This window comes from Scleropages formosus, chromosome 13 (genome assembly GCF_900964775.1).
Source record: "Scleropages formosus chromosome 13, fSclFor1.1, whole genome shotgun sequence".
NCBI lineage: Eukaryota > Metazoa > Chordata > Actinopteri > Osteoglossiformes > Osteoglossidae > Scleropages > Scleropages formosus.
The window spans coordinates 16,586,346-16,611,896 of NC_041818.1; the positions used below are offsets into that span (position 1 = coordinate 16,586,346).

At 40.0% G+C, this 25,551-nt stretch overlaps 1 protein-coding gene across 4 annotated transcripts in view; it reads right to left on the reverse strand.

Annotated features, from left to right (window-relative positions):
* nr3c1 (nuclear receptor subfamily 3, group C, member 1 (glucocorticoid receptor)) overlaps positions 1-20,319 on the reverse strand; it is a 43,391-nt gene extending 23,072 nt beyond the window's left edge. For 2 of the 4 annotated variants that reach the window (XM_018756422.2, XM_018756419.2), the window contains exons 1-2: positions 18,180-18,819; positions 16,085-17,190 (exon numbers count right to left, since the gene is read on the reverse strand). In XM_018756422.2, coding sequence (XP_018611938.1) covers positions 16,085-17,190; positions 18,180-18,191 — 1,118 coding nt within the window. In that variant the 5' untranslated portion in view covers positions 18,192-18,819. Of the gene's footprint in view, positions 1-16,084; positions 17,191-18,179; positions 18,820-19,176 lie in introns of those variants that run through there. The other 2 variants (XM_018756421.2, XM_018756420.2) reach the window with 2 other exon arrangements.
* Between the last annotated feature and the right edge of the window lie 5,232 nt (positions 20,320-25,551).

Here is a 25,551-nt window from a genome sequence, read left to right on the forward strand (position 1 = left end):
CAAGAGAAACAGAAAATGTTTATATAAGGGAACAAAGTTCAGTCTTCTAAACATATTCATTATGAACTGCTATTATTGGGACAGTCCAACTAATATTAACTTCACTTTTATTGTATTAAGTAAGAATCTGGATGCTGAATTCCTATGAGGGCAAATTCCAGTTACATCTGGGGAAACCCTGGGTCAGAGAGGACTACACAGAGAGCTAGTCTGCGTGTACAAGGGAATGCGTGTGACAAACAGCAGGGCAAAGACATAAGGCATGATTTAACAGGGAAATCCAGTCAAACTGCATAAACATGAGTGCACAACTCATGTATACCCAGAGTAAATTCATTACTAGGGTTAATGTTTTGAATTAAACTAATACAAACTGGAAAACAGGAATGTGAAGGGATAACACAAACTTAAGAAGTAAAAGTGAAAGGCTTATTTTTATTATGAAAATAAAAAAAAAAATCCACTAGCATTCCACTGACCAGCTGTGGAGCATAAGGAAGAAAACTAGGTCATGTCTGAGACTGGTTTAGCTTTGTGGGCTGCATGTTAAAACACTGATGGCAATAAGAAAGGTAGCCCGCCTTCAAAACCCACTCACATTAAAATGTTCCCAAGCCACAAGAAAAGAGCAGAGGGTAGTTTTCCCTCTAGTTTTGCCAACCTGTAGCCCTCTATAATGTCCACCAGAGTTCAAGAGTTTAATAGTTTTTGGTGAATAAACAGTGAAAATGGACCCTGCAAAAATATAAAATAAATTCTTTCATACTGCTGTGCAAAGACAAGCTATGCTGGCAATGTAGGTCAGCAGTGGTGCAACAAAGGAAATATGCTTCCATGCTACCCTGTCATGTCAGGGCAATTACATCACTAGACTTAACCCCTGGAAAATAGCGGGGTGGGGGGTACGGGGAGAGAGAGACGACGATGACTCTCTGTGGTACCAGGTGTATTTTTCATGAATAACTCTTGCTTTCCAAAACAGAAAAGAGCATGTTAACCTGGGTAATACAAATGTAACCAGAAAATAAGAAAAATTAAACGATAACCTTCTCCATTAAATCCAGGTGATTGAAGTCAACCGTTAATCTATGGGAAAGCAGCAGTATGTTCATCTGAAGACCACGAATTGTAATCAATGAGCAACCAAGCATACTGACAGCTTAACCACACTTCAATTAGCTCCCCTTATCCCCCATTGCCTCCCACTCATTCTCTACAAAATGGAAACTTTTCACATATATTCTCACACCACGGAAATAACAAATTCCACAATGCTGTTTTTCCTCCCACTCCAAATAGGTTCAGAAGTTACAAATGACTATTCAAATTAGGCCCTTAACTTACCCTTTTTCTCTTAACATCCAACAACCATTAGGATAAAATATTACCTAGTTTATCAGATTTGCCCTTTTTGTTCTCAGTCACAACATTCTGAAGTGGTGATGTAGGCTGTGAAATCCATATAATTCCACTGTACACCAACTGCATGAAGGCAAACTAGAAGGCCAATAAAACACCCTACGCTTGAAAGTTCAATGAGTAAGTGGAGTAATAACATGGCATTAAACCACAAAACTATGAAATTCAGAAAATCTGGCCACAAGAAAAAGGTACTTTTTATTTTACAGAATATGGAGAGCATCCCAAACTGGCATTAGTTACCCAATAGTCTATATTCAGACAAACAAGATGGACAATATTTCACACTAAATGGGTGGAACATTTCATACAAACTGAATCCCAGTTCACAACACCGGAGACAAAACCTCAGAAGTAAACCGCTTCTCGACTCTTGTCATTTTAGCACAAAGGGTAGAGTTGCAACCTGAAATTTAGTAATAAGAGCAAAAGTCACTTACCTCACCTATGAAATTTAACATTCTGTGAATGTAGACAACCACAAAAATCATTCTTAAAAAGTACTGCAACACTTCCATCCCTCCATTATGCTGAGTCACAGTGGTCTGTTGGAAGCATACAGCACAAGATAGGGTACAACCTCTCAACACGACACACCTATATCATAGTGTGACATGTTTACTATGTATGAGCAGACTTATGATATCATTCCATTTACCTTATTATAACATTGTTATATAACATTGAGTTGCAGCATCTAAGTGTCCCTCAATTTATTCATAGCTAAATTCATGTAAAAAAAAAAAAAAACACACGTTTCGTAAAAAAAAAATTGTAAGACTTTTTTTCATTTCAGTATTTAAACTCTGAGCTACATTAAAATAAAAAAATATAAAACAAATGCTGACTAACAATCCATAAGCACAATGCTTCTCATATTCATCTCTGCCATTGAGCAAAACCAGATAAGATGTAAATAAAACAGACCTCCCATTGTGTTTCTACTGAGTGCGTTTTGTTGCCAACTAATGTCTGAGTAGTGAACTACAGAAATGCAGTTCGTTTTCACTCCACAACATATTTCTGGAAATAGTAATGTGGAGCAAATAGCATTTGAAATAAACTGAAAAAACAAAATGCAGGAAAGGAAAAAAGTGGACACTGGGAGATTTTCAGCACCAAGCAGCCAGTTCTGAAAGCCAAAGCACATGAGGTGAGGAACATGCCTCTGGCCTCTAAACCAAGCACAAGATCTGATTCATTCTTGCTGGCTCCTAGAATCTTGCTTCGTTTAATCATGTGGTTGTGTAAGTTGGTGGCTCTCGTGATAAGTACCTTTTTTTTGCTTTTGATTTTTTTCTACTTAAGGTGAAGACAGTGCAATGCTATTGGGAGTACCATTTCAAAGCCTCTGGATAATTAAACTAAAGAGGTTTAACTACCACCTAAAACATTAAAAAATAGCCTGGAATACAGACAGGTTTAAGGGCTCACTTGCATTTTTCCATTTATTTTTGGCATATATATTAACCATACTAAAACAATTTTACAAGGTAGTTATATGAAAATATCATATACTGATACTATATGTACACACCTAGGGAAGCACAAATCCCACTAAGCCCTCCACACACACACACACACACACACACACACACACACACACAGGTTAGTGGCTTGTAATTCTCCTTAGCAACAAAACACCTTAATGACTAGCAGGCGTTTAACAATTTCTCATTTGTATTTTGGAAGACTGTTGTAATTCACCACAAACATAGGAATCCCAAAACTTCTAAAAATTCACTTTGTAACACAGATCAGCCCCCGCTTTATTAATTGCACTAAAGGTTTGCATGAGAATGTTTCCATTTGTTCACTTTCCCACACCTTTATTAGCCAAGCTGATTTATTACTTCTGTTTAAACCATCTAATAAAGGCCTTTTTGTTACTGCATAACAAAGAGTAGTACCATGATACAACATACAAACCATTTACTCAAAACTTATACACTTTACTCATTAACCAGTACATTATTTTCATTATGTGACAGTTTGAAAAAATGTGTCTTATACAAATTTGGCTAATAAGACATTTTTATAATTATTCACATTTATATAGGTGGTTTTTTTTTTTTTTTACTGAAGCAACATAGTAAATACCCTGCTCAGCAGTACCACAGCAGAAACATGGATTCGGGTCTATCACTTGCAAGACAATAGCTCTGCTATTCTACCTGCCTCTTAGTTCCATCTGAGCACACAGGAACAAAGAATACATATGAGAAATGGTGGAGAAAGATAAATGTTCAGAAAATCTTGTATTCATCACAGTAAGAGAGTGGCAATTTCCATAATTGCTATAAGAAGATTTAAAGATTGTAACAGTGCTGAAGAAAAGCAATGGTACAATCCAGCACCCTGGAAGAGGTGAGACTAGAAGAGGTTGCACTAGACAAGCTACAAAAGAAAAATCTGCATTTAGAGCTATACAGAGTCTGACTGAGATTCTGGTTCTGAGCTCAAACAGGCTTTACACTATTTGCGCTGAAAGACAGAAAAATCATACAAGTCAAGCAAATTAAAGCAGTTTTACACAGTGCTTCTTTGTAGGTAACCCTGGCAGAAAAGTGGCCCTACTCTTTGTACCAGCACATATGATGTAGGCACGCATGGAAGCCCCATTCCTAGGTTCTTCTTCAACTTGTATGAAAACAAAGAAGAAATACATGTGTCACTTTTAAAATATATATAATTTATCTGGACTCATCACAAAACTGCAGAAAGGATACAAATACAGATATGTGCTTTTGTGGACACCAGTGCTGGTACCAATTGAAATTAAACCGAAGTTGCAGAACAAAGTCCCTAAGGGAGCAGCCATCAGAGCGCACAATAAAAATGGGGGCTGTGCAGTAAGGGGCAAGGAATTCTATAACCTTAAGGGCAGAGCAGCAGTCAAGCTGCAGTCCAGCTGGCTCCATGACCACTTACACAAACTACATTCTGCTCTGCAGCCACTACCATGGGAATAGTGGAATGTCTTCCAGCAGCCTGACAGCCATAAGCATATCACCATCTCACTCCTGAATTCAACGTACATATGATGATAAACACCGTAAACTTCTTCCAGAGCAAAAAAAAAAAAAAAAAAACAGAACAAATGAACACATTTGCAATCATTCTGTATCTGCGTTAGGGGTCAAGCAGAAAGGAATAACTACCAATCTCCGACTACTGAAGAAAATTGGCTACACAAAAAATATATACCAAAAAGGCATGAAATATCTGTTCAGGACAGCCTGCTAGTTCTGAGTACTATTACAGTCTTCTTGTTTCAATATGACAGGACTTTGAGGCTATGATTACATAACTGCATTCCAAGTGCCTTATGCAGATTTTTAATTAGTGTACAATCAAAACATGTCTTTGGCCTTGACATGAACAATTCAAAATTAAATTCTAAGAAAGCCTTTGTTACGTCTAACATAACCTTTAGTCCCCATTCTTTCTAACAATTTGCAATAAGCAGCAGTCTCTTATGTGTTATGAAATTCCTCTGGTGAAACTCCAGTCTATTCTTTCTCATTTGACTTTTTGTACTGCTTCTCACTCAAGGGAGCCCAACAGGCCACTTTGTTCCTGCATGGCAGAGTTTAAGGTGTGACGTGGTGTGAGGGGTCCAATGGTTAGTCCTGCTTGCATAGCACTGTTCTTGGCTGATTCCTAAGAAGCCAACAAATTCTAGAAAAGCTGTTAACTTTTAAGACACAGAACTGCATAGGGAAAACACACATCTGACAATTTTATCCCTGCTTAATGAGGCTTATGTACTACAATCAGAAGGTTTAACAATTTGACATATTAGAACCTTGTAATGTATTATAGATCAAAGGCTAAAATGTAGGGTTAAGATCACCCAACCAGTAAATCTAAGCATAACTTAAAATATTGATGACATATTTACAGGACACACAATACTCAAGGGGCTTCATTTATAAAATTGTTAGATTTCTTAATAAATGTGATCTTAGCCATGTCTCAGAGAACAAGTCGACATCTTTCCCACTCACAAACAATTTTAGTGCCGAGAATATAATATTACATTTATTAACTTAGCTGACGCTTTTCTCCAAAGCGACATAATACAACTGGGCAATTTTTCACTGGAGCAATTTAAGTTAAACACATTACTCAAGGGTATTACAGTCAGAATTCAAAACCTGTAGCCTTGGGGTCCAAGGGAAGCAGCTCTAAACACTATGCTACCAGTTACCCCATCAGACAGCAAATTGTAAAGATGGTCTTAACCTTGAACATCAATTAAGCATATTTTCATATCAGGAGTAAGTTTTAGAAGTGTTTCCGTTAGTTTAGATTTGTACCCAAAATTAAGATCAACAAATACAAATTGCAAATCAAATGTGGACAACTTTACAAGTACTCCTCGATCCAGGGGATCTGGGCGGTAATTCTCATCTGCGATTTAATCTTTTTTTCTGTAACTCTTTGTGCAGAACCCATTTTTATGTGTGAGCATAAATCTGTTGCTATATTATTTGTAATATGTGATCAAAAAATGCATGGAGGATTTTTTAAAAACCAATTACAGTGGGTCCCCTACTTACAAACTTCACTGGGACCATTAATTTGTTCACTAGTCAGTCTTTTTAGTTGAGTGTGACATGAAGCAGGTCAGGATCTTGTCATCAATTCTATATATAGCTGCTAGTGTAAAATAAGCTAGTGAAAATGTTTTTGGGATAAAAGTGTTACCAGAATCATGTGTCTGCATCTATAACTGTCCATTGTGATATGTATGCACTTTTATTTACTGAGAAGTACATTGCGTTGGATGAAAGTGTCTGATAAATGAACAAATGTCAATCTCAGCAACGTAACAACTCCATGGCCTGCGAGAATAAGTGACATGGCACTGATCTGACCAAGGATTTACTTCCCTGTCCACAATGTAACATTCCGTAATTTAAAAATTTTTTTAAAAAAAGTATTATTCAAATTAGTGATCATGGTTATCTTTCAGTGATCCCAAACTCCAAAACAGTATAGACTATAGTGTCCTCCAGTTTAGAATACTGGTAGTGCTGAATCCAGAATTTCTGGACACCCATTCTGACTGATTTCTGTCTTCAAAGTCAGTGCAGACTTTACACATTTACATTTATTCCTTTAGCAGATGCTTTTCTCCAAAGCGACATACATCTCATAGAAATGTTTTTTCTCCAACATAAGACTCCACAAAAAAACCTATTCTCATTCAATCCTGCTTTGCATAAACTACTGAGACCACAATTTTTTTCAAATATTAAGTGAAACAATATTTAACGTTGAAATTATTTTAAAAATGTAAAACTACTTTTCTGTTTTAAATTGAATTTATTTGAATGATGTGGGGAAAAAAGTCTCAGCAAAAGAGATAGCCATTGGCTACATGCATTTAACACAAACCAAAATGTCAGCAAAACCAAATGTCTAAATCAGAGTACTCTAAAAGACCAAATGATTCTATTTAACATTTATATTAAGACTTCAGCAATTTACATATCATACAAAACCTAAAAAATTTCTTAAAAATCAGTTTCCATCAGCTTGTCTTGATGAAGGTTACAGTGGAATTAGGTTGAGAGGCCAGGTCTGAACCATGCTGTTCCCAGCAGTAGCCTCCACTTCCTTCTGGAGGACCTGCCAGGCATTCTCAGGCTAGGCAGGAGATACCTCCCCAATGTGACCTAGGTTTGCCCTAGGATACATCTAGTACAATCTCTGCTACCACTTCAGATGGCTCCTCTCAATCCAGAGTAGCAGCAACTCTGCTCCAAGGCTCTCCCTGATCACCAAGCTCCTCTCTTGTAACAGAGTTAGTTCAGCAACCCCACAGAGAAACCTCATTTTGGTTGCTTATATCCATAACACAACTGCTTGGGACAAAAAAAAAAAAAAAACAAAGATGGAAGGTGGTAAGATATTGAAAGATGATTACTAAATTATAAAGTTATTCATAACTTAACAGCAGCATGACACATTTGAAATGTTACTGACAAACTGGAATGGTTCACTATGAGAATGAACTGCTGTAAAATATTGGACATTGATTACATTCTTACATGTACTCATCTTTTATGTAGGCTTTATACTTTCAGCAATATAGAATGGCTGAAATTACGTAGGATAATGTTTGTAGTTTCTTAGCAACACTGAGTAAGCCAAGGCAAGTTTATAGCAAGGAGAATGTAGCTGCAGACTTGTCTGACTTGGGTGCACCAGAACTGCATGACTCACATTTGTGTGGTAATAGGAACAAAGAAATTCAGAATGAAATATCAGAATTAAATTTTACATTTCCCTCCCAAAAAAAAAAAAGAAAAAAAAAAAGAAAAAAAAAAAGCTAAGAGAAAAGCAGGAAATATGGGAAGCAGATAATACCTATCACAAGAGACAAGGACTAATTAATTTTTTTAAAAAAAGCTCTCTCTCTCCTTGGCTGCTCAGTAATATTCCTCTTGTTGCTTGCTGGGCAGCTCTCAAAATGCAATAGAAAGAATTTGGACATGGAGTATGATGCCTCTCAGATTTTTCCCATGATGCCTCAGAATACAGATAGCCTTCGGTAGACTTGGTGATAATACAGAACTACAGTGTTGAAAAGGATAGACTAGATTTTTCTGGATCCCAGATCACAGAAATTGCTGATGTTGAGACAGCTTACATAAAATTTACCACTCATGTATTCAATTTGATTGAAGGAAAGATTATATATAAGAAACAGACTAAAAAGAAGGGAGGACAACAAGGTATGAGACTTTTGTTGGAGAACTGCTACAGTAACTAAGATTAGAAAGAACACCATTCACAGAAAGCTTTCAGAGCCAAAAAAATAATAAAAAAAATAAATAAAAAAAAAGCCAAGTCTGGTGCATCCAAACACACATTCATCCTTTTTTTGTCCCCAAGTAGTATCACTAACACTGAAGCCTGAACCAGCAACACAGGGCGCAGGGACGGGCACACACCCCAGATAGGACACCAGTCTGCCACAAGGCAACCCAAGCAAGGCTCAAACCCCAGACCCACCACACAGCAGGCCCCAGCCAAAACAGCTGCACCACCACATCCCCATCACTCTAATAAGTTAACCTCTAAATTAGCGTGGAAACAATGACTGCTAGTGTTTAAGCAGGGCTTGAATGGTGGCAGTTGGACTCCTTTTCGTATCACTGGATGGTGGAAATATGCCTTCTTAAAGCTGATGGTCAAACTTCCTCCATAACACATACAAATACAGCAGACACTCACTTCTCTGCTAATCTCTTAAGGGCATGATATGTGTAAATGTGTACATTTACTGTTTTGTTAGAAATTGGTGAATTATAGATAAACTTTTATGCAGCAATTTACATGGTGAAAATATTTAAGAATTTTGTACTTAAATTGTGGACCACACGCCTTTATGCAGCTACTTGTGTGTACCATACGAATCAGCATACATCAATGTGACAAAATTTGCACTTTATGTAGTCTGCATAGATAACTTGTTTTATGTAGCACCATGGTCCTGGAGGAATGTTCTTTCATTTCACTGTGCACTGTAACAGCTGTATATGGTTGAAATGACAAAGCCTCTCGTCTCATCTTGTCAATACTTTAGAATCACGTCTGCATCTAAGTCTCTCCTATTGATGTAATGCACTCATTGCATTTTTCTCTGGGATGTACACTGTTTTGGAGAAAAGCATCTGCTAAATGAATAAATGTAAACATACATTTCCTGTCTCTCACACTGATGATCTCAAGCAATAGCAACCACAAAATCACAACCAAAATAGATTGTACTCCTACCACAACATTCCACCTGCCACCCTTTTATACTAGCTATTGGAAATAAATGTGAATACTAACAATTTAAATTTAAAAAATGTGGGAGCAGCTGGTAGCGCAGTGGTTAGAGCTGCCGCCTTTGGACCCAAAGGTTGCAGGTTTGAATCCAACTGCCAGTTGTAGTACCCTTGAGCATGGTACTTGCCATAAATTACTCCAGTAAAATTCATCAGCTGTACAAAGAGGTAAATAATTGTAGGTAGCTGAATGTTGTAAGTCTCTTTGGAGCTCTGTTCAGTTTATAACTGCCTCTCCTGGAGAGCACTGTGGTGGTTAACCACGTAGATACTGGGGAGAATGTCTGCAAGTTCAGCATTTTGAGTCACCTTCGATCAGCTTGGTTCCACTAGCTATTTATAAGAGTGGTATACTGCTGTGAGTTCATTTCCAATAATTCACATGGCATGCATTTTGCCTTCTGTGGAAATTACCTGCCCATCGTAACAAAAGCTATTAATTTTACATTCATTTAGCTGACACTTTTCTCCAAAGCGACTGATAATATTAAGGTCACAACTATCACAAGCTTACAATTATTTACCCATTTATACAGCTGGATAATTTTACTGGAGCAATTTAGTGAAAGTACCTTGCTCAAGGGTACTGCAGCCAGAGGTAAGGATCAAACCTGTGACCTTTGGGTCTAAAGGCACTAGTTTTGCGGTTGATTTTATTATTGCCATACCAAAATTGTAAAATAAAAATATATTTTAAATTTTCACAGCAGTCCATAATTTAGATCACCACTTCCCCAAAATCAGCCCAACATTCATATTCACCACAATGGCACATTGTGATTTATTGCACAGTGAACTCAAATATCTTGACTTAGAGCAAGTTACACACAAATGCAGCATATTCTTAAAATGTTTTCCTCACAACACAAACTGACTGAGTAATTATGTTCTTCTGAAAACAGATTCTAAGATTTAGATATATGGCCCAGATCAACCCCCCTGACAGACCGACACATGAACACACAAACACCTATACCAGGAATCTTTTTTCCCTGTTGTATAGAGGGGTCTTTTAGCTTCTTAGTTCAACCATATTTCCTGTCTTCCTTGGGCTGCTATCCTGAGTGAAAGAAAAGTCACATGTGTATGGCAAAACTCTAAAATAGAGAATGTGTTCACTAGCCATCCAATGCCACTTAACTTTTTGGGGTCAGAATTAAGATTGAAATATTTAAGTCCATGTCTTCAAAGTAAAGGAGAAATAGAAGTTTCAGGCAGATTTCAAAGTATGGTTAAAATGGTTAATGTGGAGCATGTTCATTTCCTCCTTCATAATGCAGAAGAGCAGCACTTAGCTGCATTGACTGTACAAATATCAGTTAATTTTGTGCCAAAGACTCTGTGCCCTATAAATAGGAATGAAGAGGTGTGGCAAATCAAATCAAGCTTGCTGTTCATATTTGCGTGAAAAAGCAGTACAAAAAAAAAATAAGCACAGGCAAGTTGGGTCTCAGTTTAGGTCATTCAACAGAAAGGAAACTGTGGCACTCAAAAAAAGAAAAATACACATTGTGAAAAAGACTGACCCAAGGACAGAGCTTTAAATGGGCAGTCAGACATGTGACTTTAGCATAGCGTGAGAATGGAATAGCTCTTCAGGGGAGGTGGCAAGACCGCAACGTGAGATGGTCTCCTCAGGCAGAACACAAAGCTCAAAACCACACTAACAGCAAGCTGCTAAATGTCACATAGGCAAGGTCCTTCCACTCAAACCTACCCTACAAAGGCAGAGTAAATTAAGACAAGTAATAGAGAAAACTTTTAACTACTACATGTTGTGGTGCTCAATTTATGTATTAACCTAATGACAACTAAACCCTAATGTACATTTTTTTTTTTTTTTAAACATCTTAGGTAAACATCAATAGTAAAACATAGGTAAAAATGGTAAATGAATCAGGTCGTGCAATACTTCAGGTCATTTTAAAACTTGAAAAGAAATTAAATGCTTTTTAACCAGCACAAATCACTTAACTGTTAAAGATACCAGCCAAATTCAGTATTCTAAAATTTCTTTGGATAACTTACTGCAATTTATTAAAAATACTTGTGAAAGATTAAAGACCCTGTCAGATTACTTAAAAACAACCTCAAAAAACATGACCCGATCTGAACAGAGCAGCACATTTTATGCTATACCTAAAACATCAAATCCATCTCAACTAATGCTGGGAGAAAATACAAAGGTCCATAGACAGATTTTCAAATTTAAACACAGAAAGGCTACATATAAAAAAAAAAAAAAAAAAAAGTTCTTGGTGCATACTAAATGCAAACAATATGGCACTTTACAGTCATCTTAAAGTCTTTGCTGCCAAAACCTTTTAACAGTAGCTTCAGATAAACTCCAAATAAACACACTAATATGAGTGGCCTTAGTTATGTGTAAAGCACTGGTTTCTACAAGTAACACAGAACAATCTTTTACTTAGGTATTGATGCTCTAGGAGAAAAGCCCTCTAATCCCACTACCAACAAGGAGCTTATAAAGTAGTTTTGCAGTGAGTAAAAGATGTCTCTTTTTCACTGTCATAATCCAGACGTAAGAAAAACACAGGCACTGGAAAGCACATTTGGACTAAAATCTGTGGTTGTGATAGACTGCTACAGGTCTCAGTGAGTGCCATGAAAATCAACTTTGTAATGATGATAAAACTAGGAGTGAAGCAGGGTGCAGAGCAGCAACTGACTAGGCTCTGATGTGGCAACACCTGCTCCTCAGCCATGCTAATGGGGCTGTCACAGATCTGCAGTTGACAGAGTGCCCCTATACAGGTGGGGAAAGGTCAGACACATAGAAGGTTGGCCAATCTGTGTTCCACTTCCTACAGTATAACCAAAGCTTCATGTGGGATATATTGCCTATACAAAAAGTGACAAATCAATGACAGCCCAACATGATTGTAACAAACTAAATCATTCGCAAATTGGTAATCAGAATTAAGATCAACCATGGTGGGGTGGGGGTAAATTAAAAAAGTATGGAGTTTTGTACAGATTGCTAGTTCTAAGTGTGCATGTCAGCAATCATTAGAATGTCTACATTCTTAGTAAGAAGTTGAGACTACCCACTTGAAGGACACAAATACATCCGTAATGAAACTGCCCTGTGCAATTGGAACCCTTTTCCTCATCTGTCTCTGCAAAAATATGTTCAGTAATTTTAAAAATGCATTAATCAAGCATTATGCAAACTTTCACTCTGTAAGTAGTAATAAAACACAAGCACAACCAGTTATTTTTGATAATTTAGCTGGATCTATAAAATTCATTTAACAGAAGCATAACCAAATAGTGTATTTATACAATTTACCACAACATAAAGGAAACAAACCCTCAACATAAAAAAATGTTTTTAAATTCAAAGATTAGCCCGTGTTTCATCTTTTTCATAAGCCAACTATGAGTATAAAGCACATTTTGATTAAAACCCAAAAACAAATTTCCCTGAAGTAACAAGTGCATCAACATAAATGCAGAAATCTAGGAATCAGAAGTAAAATGTGCATTTTGAATTCCAGAGGCAAAACACTGCTATAGACACAGAAACCTTTATGCACTGAGTTTAACATTAACATCCCTGTTCAATCATACAACTTTGAAGCAAACAATTTTCTTCATTCTTAGATAACTAAACAAATCCAGAATGATCAAATTGTATCCTCCATGATCAAGCAGGCACCTCTTACAAATTCTCCACCAGAGCCACTGAGTAGATCAGTTGTCAGTTTTTTTTTGGGGTTAAAAACTACACTGGTCTGTGGGCCTAAAAGGTTATAACCTCTTACATTATTATACCATTAACACTATCATTTGGTTCAGTTGTGGAACTTACAATATCAATACAGTGAATCAAACAGCAATTCCATAAGAGATGATGGCCATAGAGACAGGCACTTCTGTTACATTTTGCCATTGAAACTCTCATACGCACTACTACTGGAACCTGGACCGGAAATTCCAGCATTTTCAACCAAAGATATAAAAACAAGTTTCAACAAAGCTGAAACCTTGAAGCAAAGTTTACAGGACACGTCTCCACTGTTCCATGATTAAGGTATTTTAACAGTCATGTTCTCATTCTTTGGTGTAGATGCTCTTCAAGAAATCAAAAAAAAAAATCTTTAAATAGTCAAATAGTTAACGTAACTGCTCTCATTCTGAGGTAAGAAATTCTGGTGTTGATGAATATAAAACTTAGTTTTGTGATGTGAGACATTGAAGATCTTAAATTACAGATGAATAACAATTTTTAGCACTGATCATAAATCAGATATTGAAAGTGCAGCAGCAGGTAAGAGTAGTTAACAGATATGTCTATGTACTGTTGACATTTCTAGTTCAAGAACTGGGAGGCAGTTTGCACTCCAGTACCACTGAGCAAGGAACAAACTCCGAGTCAGTGTGACTGTATGCTGCTTTGAGAAAGAATGCGATAATTAAGCAATGAAATAATATGGTCAAGAAATGCATTTTGTGTTGAATATAACAAGGTTCTCAATCAAAAAAATATACAGGGCACAACTAACAAGTTAAAACTAAACATAAGACCACTTCCCCCCCTTCACACCTCTGCAGTTTTGCATTGAGATATGTTTTACCAGGGTAGTACATTCAGTTTTAAGAATTATTAGGAGAGGAGCATTCACATCATTTCCTGCCCAAATTAGCTCAGATTGTTTCTCAATGTACCTGATGAGTAGGAACATTGAGAAGTCAGCAATAAAGTACATAATTAGTTAAAACTATCCTCCCTCCAACTTTGTGCATTTCCACTATTGCACAATAAGATATTTCCCCCCACCTCTTCCTGATGGGTCAACCATTCTCACAGCCCCCATTTTTGGCTACAATGAACAGAGGAAAAGAGAGTTAAACGGATATGTACAAACTGAGCTCATAACATCCAACAGTGTAGACACTTCCGGCCATAATGTGAGAAAGTGAGGTCACACAGCCACAACAGTAACCACTGACAACTTAGCGCAATGCTCAACGCATAAAGATCAAACGAGAAATCTAACATTCCACAACAATATAAGTATTCATACTTTCAGTGCTTACAATCATACTGTGCTACTAGTGGGACTATTGTTTCCTGAGCAAACATCTCACTGACTACCAGAGGATACAGTTTGTTGACAGGACACAACCTAGTTTTTTTTATATTAAATAAACCACTGAGTTTAAAGTGAAAGTTTTTCTACAAAAAAAAGTAGAATAAAAATGTGTGGCCTTGAAAAGCAAAGGCAGAAACACACAAAAAAATTAAAAAGTGACCATTAAGGTATCTAGAATATCAGGAATAGCAATTACCTCTCTGACTCAGGAAAATGTAAAACAATGCCACCATACAGCCTGACCTAAATATTATACATACAGTAGAGAGCATGAGGTGGAAATTTGCCAATTTTCTCAGGGAGTGCTTTTGCTCACTGAAGATAGTTTAAAATTGTCTCCATTTCCTGTATATTATTTCAAAACTCAGTTCTGCATGTAATAAAACTTTACTTTCAACCACAGCATCACTGCAGAGGTGTGCATGTTAACACAATGTATGTGCAAAATGTTTGCAAAAAAAGGGGGATGCAAACAAGCACCAGAACCAGCTCTAAAACTAAAATGTCTGCATTGCTTAAACAAGTCACAGTAGCACAAACTACTGAAGGGAAAATTGCGCTCAACTGCACACGAACCCGTTGCTCCACTGTATTGTGGGCTTCAGAGTGTTTGAAACAGCTAAATGCACCTCAGACATCAGAACTGGCAAACATGGCCTCCTGCCAAAAAAGTGCAAAGTATAGTGGTGTACAGCAAACAGCACGCAAACTGAACTTAAAGCTGAGTAGGAAGCGCAGCTGGGTTTTCCCTGCGGAGACCAAAGGAGCAGTGTGCCAGGTAGCCTGATGTGGCAATTACCAGGTTACCACTTTGCTTGACATGACATCTCTAAGGCACCTTGTAAAGCCAGGTTTATGCCAGTTTTTTCATCACAGGAGCACTTTCACTCATCAGCCTACCTGTAGAAAACTCAAACCAAGTGCTCACATGGCTATAAGACAGTAGTAATCAAACTGCTTTGGCAAGTTTTCTGCAGGAAGATTTTTGTTTTTCCATCACAACCCATATGTGTGTGTATACAAAGACACACAAGCTATATTACACATACAAACAATATACTATTAAGCTTTTATTTGAAGAGTGAATTTTCTGAGATTAGCTTGAAAGGGTTTGCAAAGCACAAATGAGCCAATAACCACAAAAACATGCATACGGTATTGCTTAGACAAGTCAGTGGGATACATATTCACTAACCTGTTACAAGACTATGTATTTTAACACTACTTGATAAAACAACTACTAGTAATTGTATTTTCGTAATACCGCCCAGCTAACTTTTAAATACATTTTGTTTAATTCAGAAAAATTCACTAGCATTAAATAAATCAGAGGCCTGTTGTACACATTATAATATAAATGACATGTTATGACTTGTGCCATTACAGAGAAACTCAAGTTAATATATTTTGTACAGGCTACACCTTTACGGTGGGATACAAATCGATGTCAGTTCAATTAATTTCTCCAAACTTCCAACAGCTGGGATACAGTCACTGCAATGCCAATCACTTTTTTAATTTGAGAGTCCATTAGCATTCAGATCTTTCACTTTATTTTATTCCACATAAGCCTGCATCTATGCTGTAAGCATGTTTTTGTAGCCATGTTACATAAAATGTTCCCAATGCTTTCTTCAATTGCTGCAAATCAACAGTACTCATAACCAAGCAATTTTTTTCCCCCCCGTTTCTTACCTTATGAAGTCAGCAGGAAAAGCTGAGGAACTGGTAAATGTTTCTTTTCCTCTCTGTACGGCAGCAGTGTCCCCAAACCTCTGGCCTGTGCTCCAGGTCTCCCCAGTGGAAGGTAATGCTCGATACATTACCACTGGCTTCTGATCTTGCTGTGGTGCTGTGGCTGCAGTTGAGGCATTAACTCCAAAGTGGTAACTCTGTCCACCTGAAGTGCTCACACCACAGACTGAAATGGGAGAGCTATTTATATGGCAGAAACTCCTGGCCTCAGCTTCCTGCTTGACTACCCCAGGTGTGCACAGCTGGATATATTCATCTTTTTCCATCTTTACCACGGACGAAGGGGTGCTGGAGTCCAGCATTGGCTGATCCGTGTTGTTTACACTTGTGCAGTTGTTACTGTTACCATTGCCACAGACAATGGGCTTTGTTTCCTTCACTGTGCTGAGGTCCCCGAGAAGGGAGTCATCCACGGCTAGAGACGAAAGGAACGCAGCCTCGTCCTCTACGTAGAAATCATTCAGCTCCGATGGCGAGCCAGTCAATTCAAAATCTTGCAAAATGTCAAGGGGGTTGACAGACGAGAACCCAAAGTTCTTCAAGGGGTCTTTTCCAACTTGTCCAAAGGATTCCTGCTCTAAATCAATGTCCTCACGGTCTACGGATGAGAAATCCTCCGTTTTCAAACTGAAAAGGTCAGGATCCGCTCCACCAATAAGGGAGTCCATAGAAGTGCGGTTCAGGTCTGCAATGCTTGCCTCCAAGCGAGAAAAATTCTCTCCCAAACTGAATGCAGCTGGAGACTGCTCCTGCTGTGTCTTTTGGTCATTTCCTGTCACCTTACAATTGGGCTCCTCCACAGAGGCTGACATAACTGCAGCGAGCTCCTCCTGAGGGGCACCAATAGCCAGCCCATTAGAACTGTCCCTAGAGCCAGGCTGCCTTCTTGGACTGAGCTGAGGAACCACTGAGGGGGAGGTGACGGACATAACAGTGCTAACCCCGCACTGGAAAGAGCCGTCTGATGCTTTCTCGCTGTATTCCAAAGTCAAACTGTCACTTCGGTTATTGCTGCGTTTCAATCTTCCTTGATCCATTTCTTGTACCTGTAGTTCACAGGGAAGGGGACTGGCTGACAAACTGAGTGTTGTCATCAGGCAGTACTTGCACACAGGCTAGATTAAATCATTTTTAAAAGGGGTGCCCATCTGCCTTCAACATACAACTAGTATAAACCCACTTATGGTTCCATAGACCTTACACATAAAGTAAAAAACATCCATACATGAATAAACATTTTACATTAGCTGAAACCACTAGAATACTCATCAGAGAAAGAGAAAAAAAAAACTCAAATCTGGTAGGAGAACACTACAGAATCAGCCAAAAACAGTGTGAAATCAAAAACACCACAGCAGTTGCTAAATAATAAATTCTCCAAAAAAGGTAACAAAAGACACCAATAGTGGGAACAATCATTTCAGTTGCCTTTTTAAATATCCATGACAGTATTCCAACCAAGTCACTTCTCTCCACCCGATCACTGCAGTGAGGCCAGAGGACAGCTGGTTGGTTTATAAGTTATTTTAGTAACACATCCATGCTGCTTGGGGTTGGCACACAAGGAAAATGTCAGCAGCCTTATCTATCAATTTAGTGTGAGCAGCAGAGAACTGGTGCACATGCTGCTCATGTAACATTTGCTGGATGTGCACTGCCCATTTGGCATTTCAAAAACAAATACTCTTCAAAACTTAAGATTTGGGATGGGTCATTACTTAGTCCTTACTGAATTCACTTAAAGCTTTGTCTATGTTATTATTACTTACTGCTCTGCAAAAATATCAGCCTCCATATGGTTATTCTATTTAATTCTGTCAGCTGGCTAATAACATCTATTAAGAGCATAATAACTTAAGACAGCCATTTGGTAGAGGGCCCTGCCTGCGCAAGGCAACTCGGATCTGAAGAAAAAGAATGTATTAAAGTGCAAAGGAAGGGAGGTCAGGCATCCGATCACAAGCTGAAGACGGCGGGTATCGAGACTTCAGTTCAGGCACCAATCAAATCAGTTAGAGCCCGAGGGTAGACTGACCTCTAATGCCATGGCATTAGTCTGGAGAATTTAATTGCACGCGAAGTCAACAGGTGTCCTACCGGCGGTCAGGAGGGAAGACGGAGATACGAGCAGACGCGGCGAGGAGAGGAGTTCCGCAGAACGCAACATGCTTCAACCGCTCGGCACCAGTATCTCCGGCGTCTCTCATTCTCCTCAAACCCGAACACGACGGCGAATTTCCTCCACAAACTCTCCGAAAGCGCTCTCTCTGTCGGCCTCCTGCTTCGAGTGCCCGCTGGCTGGTCGTAAAACTTGTAGTTCTTTCTCTGTTTCAAATTGTTTACCCCTTGGCTTGAACAGGAAAACGACCCCTGCCCTGCTAACCCGCCATAAAGTGTACAAAATGGAGCTCGAGGCAGCTCGCGGCTCCCGTAAGTAACACAGCGCTGGCCTTGCGAAATAGCGCAGCGCAGCGCGTCATCGCCCCCTCTCGGTGAGCGTCGAACACTACGCCCCACTGCCCTCCACGTCGGTGACGGAAGCACACATGTTGCATGCAAACTCCAAACCGCCACCATCTCAATCGATTCCCCTTTTTGAAGTGACTGCGATTTATACAGCGGCTAATTCTTAGAAGAGCATTTCACACTGGATCTTGCTCACAGTTAATTCAACATAAGGCGAGACTCAAACCAATAACATTCCACTCAAACTTGTGCGCTTATGCCAGACTCAGCGAGTTGCTTACAAAAAAACATGACATGCCCTTGGCTTGCAGCATTTTTTAAGGCACAGCCGCCGGGTAACACTTTTTACATCGGCAACGCAACTTTTCCATCGCGCGAATCGGAATATCATATTCAATGTGTTATAATATAGGTTCTTGTATCAACACATGAAAGCAAAATACACACGTAGACTGTTGACAGCAAAAAGTGAAGAGACATGATCATGACATGAGTGGGATCATGCCATGCGCGGCGGTGTCATGGAAGGACGAAGACAAACAAACAATCAAGACTAGAGATCTTACCTGGTGGTAGCAGAACTAGGCCATGTCCAAAGTGTACTGCCGAAAATTTTTCTGATTCCGTGTCCGTTGTCAGCTCTGAGGTGAAGTTGCCTGACAAAATTGAGACTTGTAATAAACGAGGTCTCTGTGTGATGTCAAAACTGCTAGTATATTTCCCTAAATACTTATTTTAATTACCAGCCTAACGCCCCCCGGCGCAGAGACACGGCCAATTTTTCTGTTTTTTACACCGATATTAATAAATCTCTCGTCTGAGGGACCAGAGGCGGGGGGGGGGCTTCCACCTACCGGATCTGAAGCTGTGGCAAAAAGCAGGATTTATTGCCGTCCTCGCAACGTATCGCTCACCGTAATAAAATTACACTCGTTTTACTTCCAATATTCCATTGCAACGCCCGACATATTCCTTCTCAATCCCCCATGTCCTAGGCTAGGGGTTAGCTGAGCAATTCGCAAAACAAGCAAGCCTGCAAGGCGGCTAAACTCAGCTATGGCTTCTGTTATGCAAAAGACTTTCCGTGCGAACAAACAACAGCGCTGCTCGCAGTGAATATTTCACCAGTTAAGATGAATTATGCGCCTCAGTTAGCCCACATTTCTCCTGAGTTTCGAACGGATTAGCTCGTGACGAGAGCCTCGTCGCGTGCCGAGCCGCGAGGCGGACGCTAAACAGCCCGTTAGCTTAGCAACACCCGCCACCGCGAAAACGAAAGATGGTGGGGAAAAAGCAGCGAACAAACTAGTTCCCTGAAAGGCGGACTTTGTGGTTAAACCCTTTATACCCGATACAGTTCAGCGCACTAGCTGCTATGGCTTAGTCTTTAAAAAGGGGGAGAAAGTGAAGTTTCTGGAGAGAAGGGGGGCTGCGACAAGCAGACGCGAGGGTTTCAATGACGCAACGCAGTCGCTTGGCTGACACTATCACGACGAAAATAAACCGGAACCGTCAGGGAAAAGCCTATACATTCCATTGGCGACACGCCTTCATCTTCGAAAGCAGTCATCTCCAGAGCGTCTCCTCTCTTCCTCGTCGTCTTCGTCGTGTTTTGTTGTTGTTGGTTTTTCCCTCCCTGCTGCGGTGACGCGGACGCAACGGACACAAGGAAAAACAGCGCGACCCACAGACTTTGAACCGCTGATAGCGCAGCCCGGCCAAGGCGCGCGCCTTGCACATGCGCAGACCGAGTCTGAGCACCTCGCGCGTCCGTGGCCGGTTATATATACAAACAGTGCGTTTACATTTGTTCGCTTAGCAGAAGCTCCTCTCCAAAGCGACTTACAATGGATACTATGTAGCGTTAACAGTCCACACCCCTCATTCAGCAAGGTGACTTACACTGGGGTCACTCCATGCATCAGTAAAACACACTCTCTCTGTAACTCTGAACCGGAATAGCATGTCTTTGGACTGTGAGAGGAAACCAGAGCACCTGTAGGAAGCCCACACAAAGGGAGAACATGCAAACTCCACACAGACTGAGCAGGGATTGAACCCACACCCTCAGGCACTGTGAGACAGCAGCGGTACTCACTGTGCCACCCTGCTACCTGGTACACATATCTAAAAGGGAGGTGACGTATGTCGGAGGCAGCTAGAGCTGAGATCTGTGTATCACAGTGCGGGTTTGGGCAGGGGCGCATTAATCAAGACTTACAAACATCGCTTTACTTAAAAAAAAAAAAAAAGGTTCATTTTAGGTTCAAGGTCCTAGAGTCAGACTTCAATAAAAGACACAATGTATGAAAAGTACACCCTTTATTGTTTCTTAAACCCTTTATATGTTTATTATCGTTAGTTTATAATACGTGTTACTATACTTACTGTAATATCAGTTCATCATAACCTAAAAAAGTATATAAAATGCAGGTTATGCCAGGACACCAGTCTATAAACTTTAACTCTCACTTGTAATTTGTACATGTGATGGCAGTGACAACTGAAGTTGCATGAATTTGTAAAGGTAAATTCAATGGACTGGAGAAGAAGTAACTGGGAGAAACTTCCCACATCCCTTTGTAATATGCTGAAGATAGCTAAATACAATGTGCAGGGTCTAATGTTTTAGCAGCTATGGTGCAGCTGCATATGTGTTTGAGAGCACTGTAGACAAAAACTCTCTTGTCATTTTTGGGAACAAGAAAAAAACAAATCTTTTCATTGTTTTGGGAAGGCCCTAGAACACATGCAGTATATACAGTATTCAGTGAAGTCTACAAGTTTGTGCTGACATGCAGGCATGACCATCGAGTCTGCTACAGAGTACAAATATAATCCATTTTACCCTGGTGCAACGGGATAATAAACATCCATGATAGTGGCCTAAACTGTGTGCTGCACGTGCCTCATTAAACAACATAAAAGACAATAGCGCTGCTGTCTCACAGTGCCTGGGTGGTGCGAGAGGATGTGGGTTTGATCCCCACTCAGTCTGTGTGGAGTTTGCATTTTTTCCCTGTGTCTGCATGGGTTTCCTCCAGGTGCTCTGGTTTCCTCCCACAGTCCAAAGACATGCTGTTCAGGTTCACCCATAGTGTGTGAGTGAGAGAGAGTGTGTTCCACTGATGTATGGATGCGTGACCCAGTGTAAGTAGTGTATCTAGCAGTGTAAGTCACCGCGGTGAATAAGGTGTGCGGGCTGATAACACTACATAGAGTTCATTGGAAGTCGCTTTGGAGAAAAGCATCTGCTAAATAAATAAATGTAAATGTAATGCATTTCAGTCAAAGGAGAAAAGGTGTGAGGACAATGGTAACCCCTGCCAGCAGTGATTGCTACTGTAGTTAACCAGTTTGTGTAAAAGAGTTTAATACAAGTGAACCATTGTTGACAACATTGGCACTTTCATCTGCATCTCACATGATGAGCCTGTCAGTGTCACTATTATTTAAAGTGCATCATGACTACACACTTTTGAATAAGAATATTAACGTGATGCCCTGTTGGGGATGCTTGCTTTGTGCACAGATATGCAGAAGAGAATAGATTTAGTGACTAAACAAATATCCCGTGACCGAAGTGTGAACAGAAAGCTTATGTTTTTTGCGAAGTTCCATTTGTTCCGTAAAACTCTGCATCTAATCATCTGTTGTACGTGTAAAATTATTCGCAATATAAAATATTTCATATTACTCTAAAGAATATGGGAGCAGTGTTGTGGTAAGTGCTTCTACCTTGCATCCATAAGGTTGTGGCTTCAGATCCCACTGCTGCTGCAGCACACTTTACCAGAGTACTTACCTTGAATTACTCAAGTAAAAATTACCCATCTGTATAAATGGTCGAATAACTGTAAACAGCTCTGAATACAAAGCTAACATTGTAAATGCTCTCTGACAAAGATATCAGATTCATAATTATGTGTTTTTCATTTATTGTGTTGGGCATATTGTAACAATTGTTTCACACATTAACACCTCAAGAAAAATAATTATCACTCCGTAGTGTTTTGTCCTTTTGTCCTTATCCTTATGTTAGAGCTGTCAAAAAATAAACAATGCCTCTGTCATCATTTAATCCTGCTGGGTTCCAAATGAGTGAAATTATTTTTTTTTTGCCCAAAAAACATGTGCACTGAGGTGAGAATACGTTTAAATGTACTGCCCTAACATGCTGATGTGTTGGTAGACTTTCTGTTACGCATATGTCAGTGTTTTTAATACTGTGGATAGCTAAGAATACATCTGTAAAAAATTAAAGAGTCCTACCCTGGACGGGAAACAAATATGAATTCTCCGAATTAGTGTTTTATATAACTCTTATCTGACAGAGAAATGATGTCCGTGTTTGCGTGCGCAGGTGTATGTTTCACTGTTCATGTACATGTGTAAGTGAGAAAGGGTCTGTGTGCATCTTCAGTATATTTCTTGAAGGATTCCATATAGTTAATTCTTTAAGAATAGAATGCAGCTCCACAAATCATGGATAATTCTAGAATGAAATGGCATGGCATTACCAAGCCACTGGTGGAACTGCCCATTTATTCTATATAAAGCATGGAGATTCTCGGTTCTGGCTCCACTGTGGTGGAATGACCTTCCCCTCCCACTCAGAACTGCTGAAACTCTGTCTACATTCAAGAAAGGTCTGAAAACTCACCTTTTCCAGACCGACTTTGCCCAAGATCTCTCCAGCTCATGTAAGGTGTAAGTGTTCATGCACCGTAACTTCATGATCATCCCCAGATATAGCCTTTATTTAGCCACTGATTGTTTGTGTATCTCATAATATTAAAAAAAAAAAAATTGGTAGGAGCGTATCAGGATTAGTCTATCCTGCGTTTTATCCACCTGCTTGAACGATGAACCTCGGTGCAGCAAGTGGCAGGTAACAAACTAGGTCTATTTGAGTCACATATCTGCAGCTGTATCTCTTTCTCTTAATGTAATGCATAAATTGTACTTTTGCTGAGATCTATGTCGCTTTGGACAAAAGCGTCTGCTAAATGAATAAATGTAATTGTAAATGTAAATGTATTCTGAAGATGGTCATCTTTTCCGGGAATGCGAAGATAAAATAGCCCTGATCCATGACACATCCAGCATCACTGTGAGGAGGCAGCGCAACAATTATTCCTCTCTTCCTCTTTCCTGAGTTTTTGTCCTTATCCTCCGTCATAAAATTACAGCACTGATCTCTCAAACGCGTTCGTGCACATATTGAACCATAATATGTGTATGAACGCTATATAAACGATCAATAGCTATACTTTGTATTCAAAGTTTTAAATAGCAACTATTATGGTTTGGAACCACAATATTATAATTATAATATAAATAAATATATTATATTATTTTATATATATAATAATACCGAAAGCATAAAGGGTTCTGCTCACACAAATTTGCTAAAACTTAAAATCGTGCCCCTTAACCCTAATATCCCTGTCCCCCAAAGACAGCAAAGAGAGAGCACTAAGAGCAGCGTATAACCTGCTTAACTGGACCATAGAATATTTTCACATAACTTCTAAGAAGTCAGCTGTGGCAAAAGTGAGGGAAGAATTAAAAATATTCCAAGTACTGCAGCGTTAAAAAGGGGGAGAAGTTCATGCTGTGGAAAAAATGCAGAGTAACAAGAAAAGTGCCCCGTTCACCTCTCGTGGCATCTCAGAGGGGAACTCGGGTAAGGTGGGTGTTGGCTCCGATGTTGGCGTGCCCGTTACGATGGCCCACGCATGCGCCTGGCGCGTGGACCCGGGTTCAGAGCGCGAGCATTGCTGAACGCTGGCCGGAGCGCGCACACACTGCTCTGCGCCTCGTTCCCGGGAGGAACTCTTCCCCTCCCGCAGCCCTACGATGCGAAGCGCCTTCTCCTTACGGCAGACAGGTCGAGGGAGCTTCCCCTTGAACACAGACGGGGGTCCCGTCCCTGTCGATCTTCTCCGTTCGCTTCTATCAGTCCTCTCCTCTCCCTGACTACAGCAGCCCCTTGCAATGGGTTTCCTGTCTAGCAAACACTGTTATTTCGCTGCATCTACACTCCGGCACATCTGAGCAAGTCCCCGGGAACTCCGCTGACCCAAATAATTTTATTTCAGCTGCTAAGAGAGGAGTTACTTACACAGTGTGAGTAATGAAGTTAGCAAAAATACACACACACACACACACACACACACCACTTGTCCTGAGCGGGGTCGCGGGGAGCCAGAGCCTAACCCGGCAACACAGGGCGTAAGGCTGGAGGGGGAGGGGACACACCCAGGATGGGACGCCAGTCCATTGCAAGGCACCCCAAGTGGGACTCAAACCCCAGACCCACCGGAGAGCAGGACCCAGTCACACCCGCTGCGCCAGCGCACCCCCCCAGCACAAACAGATTTCCTCATTTTACTGGCAAAATATGTAAAAATCAGTTTTCTTTAGGCACAATTTCTGAACTGCTTGTCCCATATGGGGTCACGGGGAACCAGAGCCTAACCCAGCAACTCAGGGTGTAAGGCAGGAGGCGGAGGGGATACACCCAGGACAGGATGCCAGTCTGTCGCAAGGCACCCCAACTGGGATTCGAACCCCAGACCCCCAGGAGAGTAGGACCTGGTCACACCCACTGTGCCACCACACCCTCCCAGCACAAATAGATTTCCTCATTTTACTGGCAAAACATGTAAAAATCTGTTTTCTTTATTTTGTACGTATTATTGCTGAATAAAAAAAGAAAAAAACCGAGCAGCAAAATAATGAGTAGCAAACAGCACAGCAATTAAGGACGTTGCCGTTGGACCAAATGGTTACCGGTTTCAGTCCCAGCAACAGCGGCTGCCACCGCAATCGTGTGCAATGTTCTCAACCCTAATCACTTCCTTCCAGTATAAAATTGCCAGCTGCTGTAGGTACATCAATTTGGATAAAAAGCAAACACTCAGCAACGTTTAAAA